The sequence below is a fragment of the Jaculus jaculus genome, chromosome 3 (assembly GCF_020740685.1).
Source record: "Jaculus jaculus isolate mJacJac1 chromosome 3, mJacJac1.mat.Y.cur, whole genome shotgun sequence".
In the NCBI taxonomy this organism is placed as follows: Eukaryota; Metazoa; Chordata; class Mammalia; order Rodentia; family Dipodidae; genus Jaculus; species Jaculus jaculus.
In genome coordinates, this window is record NC_059104.1 from 69,932,793 (window position 1) to 69,945,570 (window position 12,778).

General features: G+C 36.5%; 1 protein-coding gene across 1 annotated transcript in view; it reads left to right on the forward strand.

The window, feature by feature from the left end:
• The window catches only part of Rb1 (RB transcriptional corepressor 1), a 199,842-nt gene that overhangs the window by 165,488 nt on the left and 21,576 nt on the right, over nt 1–12,778 (forward strand). Inside the window, exons 18-20 of the mRNA XM_045145284.1 lie at nt 6,009–6,127; nt 9,014–9,150; nt 10,051–10,196. Coding sequence (XP_045001219.1) covers nt 6,009–6,127; nt 9,014–9,150; nt 10,051–10,196 — 402 coding nt within the window. The remainder of the gene's footprint in view (nt 1–6,008; nt 6,128–9,013; nt 9,151–10,050; nt 10,197–12,778) is intronic.

Consider the following 12,778-nt stretch of genomic DNA (forward strand, 5'->3'; position numbering starts at 1 on the left):
TTAGAACCTAGGCTTTTTCTTATTGTTATTGGCTTCTTAAAAAGTTATTTATCCTTTCATTGTTGCGATGAGTTGAGAGTAAATGGAATGCAAAAAAAACCTTACTGTCAAGAAATGTGTTACTTAGATTTGAGTAACTTCTTGTTCAAAAGGGTTATTGAGTAATTTACTGTTTCTTTTCCTTTCTTTAAAAAAATTTTCCTCTCCCTTTGTTTATCTCAAGGTGCTTTTTGTTTTGCATTTTCACATTAGAAATTTTTCTGATCTTTGTTATTTGTGTAAAGAGTAAATCACTTAAAATTAGCTATAAGCTCTGAGAGCCTGGGTAGGGATTTAGATCTTACCTGTATGATGAGTTGACAGGATAATTTCTTAGATTTTTTTTCTTGGACCAATCATATAATTCAGCTTTGACTTTCCTGATTTCATGCCTGGAGATGTAGTCATTGCTACAAACATCCTAGGGCATGGAAACAGTAAGAAGCCTGTGCTATACAACTTTCAAACATTCAGGATATAAACTTTTCCTTAATTTTGTCAGTTTTAGAATGGTAGCTCCTCCTTAGATCCTTTCTGGACACCTTGGGACAAAGTATACTGCATTACAATCACCAAACAAACTAAAGCATTTTTTTTTTTTAATCATAAAGAGGAGAGAAAAGGAGGCATTTATCTAGACGTCTAATCTATTCCCCTGGGATTTACAGCTTGTCTGCTATGAATCCCATTCCACTTTGCTGCCATCCAGACCCCTTGAAGGCTTATCTGTTGCTTTTCTTCCTGCTCAGCTTCCACCTGCCTGCTCTTGCCCTCTGAGTGGGTTACAACTTACCATCTGTTTTCCAGTTTCTATTATTTGTATCTGATCACTCCTACATTCTTCTCTTTGTTTAGTAGGTTGATGATTTTTAAAACAAGACAATTAATTGTCATTTTGGTGGGCTGTTAGGAGAGAATGAGTTAAATGTATGTCTATGTATTCAGTGTGCCATATTTAACTGGTATTTTTTATCTTTTTTAGATTTAGTTAAATATGATTAATAGTAGCTTTAATAATACAAAAACCTGCAGTTTTTATGTGTTCAGATCTATTCATCTTTTTCATCATGACTTCTGGGTTTTTGTCAAACTTCCGATGTCTTCTTAAGACACTATAATGATCTTCTCCTGTATTCTAATATATTTTTAATAAATCAATAGAAATATAACTAATTTGTAATATGTTCATATTTTAAAGTTCTTGTTAAACATACTATTTGGGGCTGGAGAGAGGGCTTGGGATAAGGTGTTTGCCTGCAAAGCCTAATGGCCTGAGGTCAATTCCTCAGTACCCTGTAAAGCCAGATACACAGTGGTACATGCATCTGGAGTTTGTTTATAGCAGCTAGAGGCCCTAGCATGCCCATTCTCTCTGTCTGTCTCTCTTCTCTCTATCTCTCTCTGCTTGCATATATTTTTATTAAAAAATAGTATTTGGATTGGTATGTTTTGTAAATGTGACTTTTGTTTCTAAATCAGTAGCTAATTTTTTTAAATTTTTATTAGCATTTTCCATGATTATAAAAAAATCCCGAGTTAATCCCCCCCCCCACTTTCTCCTTTGAAATTCCATTCTCCATCATATTACCTCCCCTTAACAATCATTGTACTTACATATATACAATATCAACCTATTAAGTACCCTCCTCCCTTCCTTTCTCTTCCCTTTATGTCTCCTTTTTAACTTACTGGCCTCTGCTACTAAGTATTTTCATTCTCACGCAGAAGCCCAATCATCTGTAGCTAGGATCCACATATGAGGGAGAACATGTGGCGCTTGGCTTTCTGGGCCTGGGTTACCTCACTTAGTGTAATCCTTTCCAGGTCCATCCATTTTTCTGCAAATTTCATAACTTCATTTTTCTTTACTGCTGAGTAGAACTCCATTGTATAAATGTGCCGCATCTTCATTATCCACTCATCAGTTGAGGGACATCTAGGCTGGTTCCATTTCCCAGCTATTATAAATTGAGCAGCAATAAACATGGTTGAGCACGTGCTTCTAAGGAAATGAGATGAGTCCTTAGGATATATGCCTAGGAGTGCTATAGCTGGGTCATATGGTAGATCAATCTTTACCTGTTTTAGGAACCTCCACACTGTTTTCCACAATGGCTGGACCAGATTGCATTCCCACCAGCAGTGTAGAAGGGTTCCTCTTTTTCCACATCCCTGCCAACATTTATTTATGATCATTTGTTTTCATGATGGTGGCCAATTAAATCAGTAGCTAATTTTTTTAATACTAAATATTGAGTAAAGAAAGTATTCTTCATATTTAAGCAAAATCTACTTATAATTAAGTGTTTCATATTTGTACTTTTTGTTATTATGCATGGTATGGTATGTATGTGTCCATGTGCACATCACCCTTGTGTGTGCATTTGGAGGCCAGAGGAGAACATTTGGTGTCCCCCTCCATTACTCACTATGTTTCCTTAATGATTTGGCACTTTGCCTTTTTCAGGAGTCCCAGTGCTTCTCCAGTCTCTATTCCCCATAGGACTGGGATACACATATGTGTGACCACACTCAGCTGTTTACATAGGTGCCATTCTAGATGAGTGCTTTCTCCAAAGTGTACTGGGAGTATGGAGATTCATACAGGCAGAGGACTTTCTGTTTTTACTTTTAAAACCTTCTGAGTATTAATCACATATCTAGAAGGATGCTACTGTGGTTATTAAATACACTCCTGGAATTTTAGAGTTCTCAGCTCTCCAGCAATGAATATCAGATAGCTCCAAATTTTGATATCACAGACTCTAAACTGTAGGGTAAATTTCAGTTGAGATGGTTTCAGTCATTGAGGGTGGGGACATCTCTGTTTATATACCTGTTATCCAAAGCCAGCCTTTGCTCTTCAGCCCTCAGAGTCTTGCCCTCCTGCTCTCCACAGGTGCCTCCTTAAGTCTTCTGTCAGTCAAGTGCCATGGCTGGCTAAACTGAGGTTACCTGACCTGTGGATATTCCCTAGCCTCAGTTTTTAACAATAAATTCTTTCAACAGACAGCATCAGGCCACTTTCCTCTGTATGTCATAAGCCATGATAAAATGGCATCCCCACTCTCCAGTCCACCAGGGGAATCACTGTCTCTCCAAAACTTGTATCTGAGCTTGAGGCTTGTGAGGGCTGTGGGCCTATTCTGGGGTTAGGACTGCCTGTCTTCTGTCAGGCTTACTTTTGGCAGCAGTTTCTGAGCCCCTCTTTCTGCATGGGAACTGAGTAACTGAGGGGATAATGCTGTGTTTGGCCTCTTCTGTGTTCCCCCTAGCTTTCTTTCTGCTCTTTTTTAGTATCCTTTTATTCCTTCATGGGTTTCCAAAGCTTTCTCCCTCTCTCTCTCCCCCTCTCTCTCTCTTTCTCTATCCCTCTCTCTCTCTCTCTGTGTGTACATACATATATAAAAATACACATACATATGTTGGAGGGAGGGAGACTAAGCACCAGGACTTCCTGCCACTATAAGTGATCTCCAGATTCAGTGAACCACTCTGTACATCTGGGTGTTGGGAAACCAAACCAAGGTCATCAGGCTTGGCAAGCAAATGCCTTTAACCACTGAGCAGTATCTATAGCTCCCTAATCTTTCTTATTCTAATAATTTTCTATTTTTTTTTTGTTTTCTGTAATGACAATCAAATCATAAGTGAAGTAATATTTTGTTATTGTTTCTTCCCTTGAATCTTTTCATCTTTCCTTTCCTTGTCCAGTTGAGATGGCTGAGACTTGAAGTATAACTTCTTGTTAAAGGGTAGTGTTTTTGCTTATTTGTTTGTTTTTAGAGACAACATCTATTCTGCTTCAGCTGGCCTGGAACTCACTATGTAGCTCAGGCCTCAGATTTGAAATCATCATGCATGAGTTTCCTGAGTACATTGATTATAGATTTTTGTCACATGCTTAGCTTAAGGAGAATGCTTGTAACATTTAACAATTAATATAATGATTTATGGAGCTGTTGAGATTGCTTAGTGCTTAAAGAAATTTATTATAGCTGGGCATGGTGGTGCACACCTTTAACCCCAGCACTCGGGAGGCAGAGGTAGGAGGATCACCGTGAGTTCAAGGTCACCCTTAGACTCCATAGTGAATTCCAGGTCAGCCTGAGCTAGAGTGAGACCCTACCTCAAAAAAACAAAAAAGAAAAAAAACAAGACATTTATTATAAAGTCTGACATCCCAGGTTTAATTGCCTGGTGCCCACATAAAGCCAAATACACAAAGTGGCACTTGTGTATGGAGTTTGTTTGCAGTTTCAGGAGATTCTGGTATGCCCGTTCTCATTCTCTCTCTCCCTCTCTGCTCACAAATAAATTAAAAAAAATTTAAATATAATGCTTGCTGTAGGTTCTTTGTTTATAATTACCATTCATCAAGATAGAAAATACCTTTCTTCTGCCATATGTGTGTGTGTGTGTGTGTGTGTGTGTGTGTGTGTGTGTGTATAATCATTTTTATTTATTGATTTGAGGAGGGGAAAGAGAGAATGGGCATGTCAGGGTCTTCAGTCACCTCAAACAAACTCCAGACACAAGTGCCACCTCATGCATCTGACTTATGTGGGCCCTGAGAAATCAAACATGGGTCCTTTGGCTTTGCAGGAAAGTACCTTAACTGCTAAGCCCCTCTTTTTATATTTTGAATGGGTTTTTAGATGAGAATGTTTTTAGCATTTATTTTTATAAGAGTTTTCACCTTGGATTTATTATTGAGGTAAATTGCATAATAATCTTTCTAATGTTGAACCAATATTGCAGTGTGATTTTTTTTAGTATTACAGGTTAGACCTTTTGTATCCCTGTTCATGAATGAAAATGGGCTGTAAATTGATCTTTTATCAGTATCTTCAACAGGTTTTACTATTGGTGATACACTAGCTTCATAAAATGAGATGAGGAATAGTTTCACTTTCTTCATTCTAGGAAGAGTTTAAGTAAAAGCAGGATTATCTGTCCCTTGAGGTTTTTAATTTTATTAATATGAGAGAAAGAGAGAGGGAGGGAGGAGAAGAGAGAAGAGGAGAGGAGAGGAGAGGAGAGGAGAGGAGAGGAGAGGAGAGGAGAGGAGAGGAGAGGAGAGGAGAGGAGAGGAGAGGAGAGGAGAGGAGAGGAGAGGAGAGGAGAAGAGAGAAAGAGGCAGATACAGAGAGAATGGGCACACCAGGGACTTCAGCTGCTGCAAATGAATTCCCGACATTTGGTCCACCTTGTACATCTCTAGCTTACGTGGGTCCTGGAGAATCAAACCTTGGTCCTTTGGCTTTGCAGGCAAGCAGCTTAAATGCTAAGCCATTTCTCCAGCATTTCCTTGAGTTTTTGATAGAATTTCTTGTTAAAAAAATAAATGGGCTTGGGTGTTTTCTTTGTTAGGATTACAGATTTAGGTTGTTTAGTAGTTATGGGATTATTCAAATTATATTATTTCTTTTTGTTGAGTGTTGGTAATTTATATATATATTTTTAAATCCACTGAACTATATTATAACCTCAACTCCAATACTTACATGCAAATATGATGCAACCTCATTGGATGAATCACAGTTAAGAATGTAACTAAAATATTGTTGAAATAACCTTCAGGCTACATATATAAGTTACATATGAAATAAATGATTTTGTATTTAGACTTTGTCCCCATCCCCAATATGTTTCATTAGGAATAAATGAATATTTGAAAAATTAAAAATTAAAAACTCAGGACACTTCCAACACATTCAGAAAAGGGTCACTTAACCTTGGGGGAATATTTAAGATTTTTTCTGTTCTCTCCTTCTTTCTCTCTCTCTTTATAGTACTGAAATTTGCAATTAGAAATTTTGAAGTGGACTAAAAGAATATCATTCTAGATTCAAAATTGCCACTGTTATTCCTAAAATTCATAGTGCTTATCATGTCAACCAGTATGCTTTTCATATTATTTGAGAAAAATGGTACTTACTATTGTTTTAATATCTTGTTTCTTCTAGGATTCACCTTTATTTGATCTTATTAAGCAATCAAAGGATGGAGAAGGACTAGTTGATCACCTTGAATCTACATGTCCTCTCAACTTACCTTTGCAGAATAATCACACTGCTGCAGATATGTAAGGGATATGTCATTTACCCATTCCAACTGCAAGTATATTCTGACTACAAAGGAAATGCAGAGTATTTTATAGAAATTGTGAGGAATACAGTTTTGCATAAGACATGTTTTTCTGCTTTTAAGAATTAGGAATACAGGGCTGGGGAGGTGGCTCAGTGGTTAAAAACACTTGCTTATGGACCTTGCTGATTCCTCAATACTCACAAAAAGCTAGTGTTTGAAGTTCCTTTGCAGTAGCCAGAGGTCCTGATGTACCCACATCCATCCTTTCTCTCCCCATCTCAATAAATAATTTTAAGAAAAAAGAATTGGGGATGTAGAACACATGGCCCAAATAAGGTCACATAAGGAAGTACAACATGATACTGAATCACATAAGATTAGTATGATGAGGGAAATTTCCACAGAAATGGCAGTAACTTGAATGGGATTTCAACATGAAAAATGAAGAAACTAGAGGAATCAGAACAGTTCCAAAAGCCAGTGTTGACATGAATCAATAATAGGAAAGCAGGAAATGGTTTTTATTTTATTTTATTTTTTCTGAGAATGTGTGTCAGATCATTTGGAGTGAGGCATCCTAGGGAGTAGTGTGGAGTATACCAAGATGTTTCATTATATGTGGTAGTGATGGGAGAAAGAAGCAACAGTGGACTCCTGGTGTGATGGGCATTTGCCTAAGTTCTTTATATTCATGTTTTTCATTTGGTTTTCATACCAGTCCATTAAGGCAATAGTCAGTGACCATTATCTTTAAATTTGGAATTAGAGACAACTTTCCTAAGGTCACCAGAAATGAAACCCAAACACTGCCCTCAGCACCCATACTCTTATTTAGTCACTCTAGCTATTGCCTTTCATGGAAATGTGCTGACTATTGTGTTTCTGCTTAGTTATATGTAGGCATTGTGAAGAAGTATACGGTTAGAAAATAGGGAACACGTTCTTGAGATGTCATTTCCATGGTAACTTGTATTGAAAGATTTCTAATATCCAGAGGAGTCTATTCATGTAAAATGTGTTTGTTAAGTAACCATGGTTATTAATTTATTTTTTATTTAATTCAACAGTGGGCTGTTAAGTATCATGTTAACATAGATAGGCACTGCATAACATAGTTGCATCTTGGAGGAAAGAAACTGAAAAGTGATCTTACATAATTTAACCTTATAGTATCAGTACTACAAATGAAACAAAAGAGGGGATAGGATATTTAGGGATGGTTCCTTTTTCTAATGACGTGATATTTTGACTGGATACCTGAAGGACAATTGATAGCCAGGCAAAAATCTTCATGCTTTGGGGAAGGTGTACTTCTTGGTTTGAGAACTAGAGAAAAACAACTCAAAGTGGATTTGGGTATAGAGACAGTGATGTAAAATGAGATTATATGAGGTTAGAGAAACCTACTGGGACCAGATTTTGTTAAGTTGCCACAGGACTAAGAGTATAGATTTTGTAAAGGTAATGGACAGCATTTAATCAAAGATGTAACTTTCTCTATTGTGCATTGCTAAAGAACCACTCTCTGCAGTTGTACTCACTGAATGATATCATAATACGTTTTAACTCAAGCAGTAATAATAATTATTTGATTGTTCAACTCAATCTCTTTATGATAGTGATGTTTGGAGGTCTCCTTTGAAGAAAAATAGAGTGGGTAGAAACAGAGTTCAGGAAGCAAAATCCTGTGGGGTTCAAGCTCCTGATTTCAGATACCTTTCTATTGGAAGGAATTTCTGCTTTCCCCGTGGTAACAAGCTTCCTAATAAATTCCCCTTTTTGCTGAAGGTTAAAAGAAAAAACAAACAAAAGCACTCTCTGGCTGCTATTTGAAGTAGGCTTGGGGGAAAGAAAGGGCTAAGGCAAGGAAGTGGGTAGGCCATTTGAATACTATTTTAATAACTCAAATGAGAGATGTTGGTGACTTGGTCTAACTGACATATAACATTAAAAATATAAATGAAAGATCTGGAATTTATTTTGAGATTGGAATAGTATGCTTTACATAGATCTACATCAGATTTGAGGAGCTGGGAAAATGAAGAAATTTTTAAAAATCACTCCTAGGTTTTGAACATAGATGTGGGCTGGGGAGATGGCTCAGCAGTTCAAGACACTTGATTTCAAAGGCTGTCTCAATTCCCTAGTACTCATATAAAGCCAGATGTACAAAGTGGCACATGTATCTGGAGTTCATTTGTAGCAGCAAGAGCTCTTGGTGTACCCATTTTGTATCTATCTGTCAGTCTGTCTGTCTATCTATAATCTATCTATTTACCTATCTATCTTCTATTATTATCTCCTCACAAATAAATAAAAATATTTTCAAACACAATTTTAAATGTGATATGGAGGCTTTCTTTTCTTTCTTTCTTTTTTTTTTTTTTTTTTTTTTTTTTTTTTTTTTTTTGAGATAGGGTCTCACCCTAGCCCAGGGTGAACTAGAACTCACTCTGTAGTCTCAGGCTCACCTCAAATTCACAGTGATACATATTCCTACCTCAGCCTCCCAAGTCCACCACCATGCTTAGCTCTGAGGCTTTTTTTTAAATGGAAAATTAGAGAAGGAATCTAAAGTTCTGCTTCAGCTTCAATAGCTTTGGGATTCAAGTGGTAATAGTCATTAAGTAGTTAATATTTGCATCTGGAATTCAAGGGAGACCCAACTTTTGCCCAAGTTAAGTCATTCTGTAATTGTCAGTTACAAACTTAAGGGGAAGTTACGAAGGAGATCAGATATTCTTGGTATTTAAGTGGCCTGCTCAAGGAATCTGGTATAGAATACTATATTAAATAGGTAAGATGTGTCTGAGTATGTGTATGTGTGTGTGTTTCTTAGCAAACTTAAAATGAAGATGTTTTCTCCTTTGAATATATCTAGGTATCTTTCTCCTATAAGATCCCCAAAGAAAAAAGGTTCAACTACACTTGTAAATTCTGCAGAGACACAAGCAACCTCAGCCTTCCAAAGTCAGAAGCCACTGAAATCTACCTCCCTTTCACTCTTTTATAAAAAAGGTTAGTAGATTACTTCCAAGAGCACATATCCAGGAGAGAACCAATCTTACTAGGTTTAAAAGAAACTAGGTTAAAAAGAAGTCCACTAACCAGATTACATAGCATTCTTTGTATGTGTATGTGGTGGAGTAGGGAGGTTGCTCTTGCAAATCTATGCATGAGTATGTATGAGCAAATTGTAAGAATGAGAATTTGGTTTTTCTACCTAGACCTTCTCTAGCAGAAACTCTATAATAGGGCCCCAGGGTCTTTGTTTTAGCAATACCTTAGGCAAGTCTTTTTATTCAGTAAACTTTTAGAACTTTTGTGTTTGCCTTATACAAGTAGAGGAACACTTTAAACCAAGAATCTTTATATTTAAAGTAAAAAATAGACAAAAATACAATGTTGTGAATTTCTTCTCTCCACACTTTATTTATAGCAATAGTTATAAACACTAAATGTATATAACAGTCATATTCTATTTCATAGAGAAATATATGATGACTCTTTTTTAGAAAAAAATAATACTCATTGGTAATTCCATTACTTTTAAAGGATTCTGTGTCTTAAGTTCTATTTGTGGAGATGCTGATTCATCACCAAGAGAACTGAAGCAAGTGCTCTTTGGTTTGTCTAATATTACAATATTCTGTGACCTTCCGCTCCACCTTTTACCTTTGCCTCAGTCTCATGATATAAGAACTAATTCAGCAAATATTATTCTGCCTTCTTTGCATCTATCACTGTGGGAATACTAGTAAGCATTCTTTCATAAGGAAAATATTGGTAGAGTTGAGGTTACTATTAAAATGTTATTCACCAGGGTTATGGTTATAGCAATTTAATGATTTTTTTAAAAAAATCCACTTGTAATTGAAAATGAACAGTAAACATGATTCATTCATTATATGTCTCCAGTGTACCGACTAGCGTATCTCCGACTCAATACACTGTGTGCACGCCTTCTGTCTGACCACCCGGAATTAGAGCACATCATCTGGACCCTGTTCCAGCACACACTGCAAAATGAGTATGAGCTCATGAGGGACCGGCATCTGGACCAGGTGAAAAAAATCAAACACGTCACTTTCTTTTCTCCCTATTATTCATTAACTATGTGTCACTTTCTTTTTTTTTTTCTCAATTTTTATTAATATTTTCCATGATTATAAAAAATATCCCATAGTAATACCGTCCCTCTCCCCACTTTCCCCTTTGAAATTCCATTCTCCATCATATCCCCTCCCCATCGTAATCAGTCTCTCTTTTATTTTGACGTCATGATCTTTTCCTCCTCTTATGATGGTCTTCTGGAGGTAGTGTCAGGCATGGTGAGGTCATGGATACACAGGCCATTTTGTGTCTGGAGGAGCATGTTGTAAGGAGTCCTACCCTTCCTTTGGCTCTTACATTATTTCTGCCACCTCTTCTGCATTAGTCCCTGAGCCTTGGAAGGTGTGATCGAGATGTTACTCAGTACTCCAGTCACTTCTTTCCAGCACTGTGATACCTTCTGAGTCATCCCAAGGTCACTGCCATCTGAAAAGAGAAGATTCTCTACCCAAAGTGAGAGTAGCATTAATATAAGGGTATAAATATTAAGAGAAGTGCTTACTGGGCAGTTTGATAAGCATAGTATACACACTTATCCAGACATCAGCAGATGTTACACACCTAGGGCTCATGACTACCCCTGTTTTAAGTTTTCAGTATCAGGGATATATTCCCCCCCATGGAGCAGGCCTCCAGTCCAATTGGATGGCAGTTGGTTTCCATCATGACAGATGTGCCACTATTGCACCTGTTGGCTCATTAGGCCTGGCTGGCCAATTATAAGGCTTGCAGTGTCCACTGTTGAGTATCTTCCCTGGTGTTATCTCTTTCTCCCATTGAACTACATGTAAAATGGTTCTTCCAGCTTTCTGTCAGCTGGTCTAATGAAGTGAAGATTAGACTCTAAGAAACAGCTAGATTAATTTAGTATACTTTATATATAATCACTTGTTGAGTACCACTCATTATTTTTGCCATAATTTTTGAAAAATGAGCTTTAGATTTCAAAAGTACATTTCAATAACTATCTAATGACACATAAATTCTTATCTATTTAAACAAAATCACTGGGGCTGGAGAAGTAGCTCAGCAGTAAAAGATAATTACAAAGTCTGACTCTTCAGGTTTTAATTTTTTTTCAATAATTTCTCTCAATATATTCACTTGAAAACTTGAAATGATATCACATCCCTCTACTGATGGAATTGGTTCAGAAAACACATACATGTTCTTTAATTGGGTAAATGCATATTAATACCACCACATAAACAGCATTTTAGATTAAAGAAAGATAATAAATGGATTTGTTATAGACATTTATAATTAAGTATATAAAATAAGGGATTCAGAGCTGGAAACATGGTTAAGACACTTGCCTGTAAAGCCCAGTGACCCAGGTTTGATTTCCTAGTACCCACATGCATCTGACAGAAGGCCCTTGCATACCCATACACTCATACTCTCTCCCTCTTTCTTTCTCTCTCTCTTTCATCTTATGTTCTCCTTCTCTCTCTCAGTCTTTCTCTCTTTCTCTCAGAACTTACAAATAAATAAAAATATTTTCTTAAAAAACACTGAAGAATCACTTTACTATGAGCCTTTTCAAGCTACATATCACTTTAGAATGAAAAACAGCATGAAACTTAAGATCAGTTATAAGCAGAGTTCAGTGGTTTTTAGTTCATCATAGAGTTGTACTAAATCAATTTTAGAATATTTTTATCACACCAAGGAGAAACTCCATTACCTTTAGAAGTAACTCTTATTTCTGCATCCTCTCAAGCCTCAGCACCATTAATCTTGTATTTGGCTTTGCATGTGTGTGACTGAATGAGTGAGTTGGGAAGTTAAAAATATAACCTTCACAAATGCAAGTGCTATTGCTGGGATATATCCCAGCCTTCTGTTTGGCTTGGCTTATAGAGCCTATTTTCAAGGTTCATCCGTGTTAGATCTTGTATCACTGCTTCATTCCCTTTTACTGCTAATATTCTATAATGTGGGTCTGTACTACATTATGTTTATCATTCATCAATTGGTAGACATTGAATTGTTTCCACTTTGGACTGTGACCATTCATGTATAAGGTTTGTAAAGACATATGTTTTTATCCTTCTTGTGTATATACCTAAGAGTAAATTCCTGGGTCATATGATAAATCTATTTTTAACCTTTTGAGGAATAATCAGATTACTTTCCAAAGTAGTTCTACCACTTCACATTCCATCAACTAATATATGTGATGTTCCAATTTTTCTATCTCTTTGCCAAGTCGTTGCTTATCTTTTTAACTATCCTAGTAGCTATAATATTAATATCTCACTGTGGTTTTGATTTGTATTTCTGTGACAACTAGTGATATTAAGTATCTTTTCATGTGTTTATGGGCCATCTGTATATCCTGCTTGCTGGAAATGTAATCGTAGCACTCCTCTGGGTCTTACCAACCTGGGTTACACCGTGAGAATATGCCTCAAAAACAAAAACAATTACAGAAGATCCTTTATGCATTTGGACTTTGATTGTATTAACTATTGTATTATAAGAATTCTTTTTAAAGCATTTTTACTTATGAGACGGTAGATATATGTAC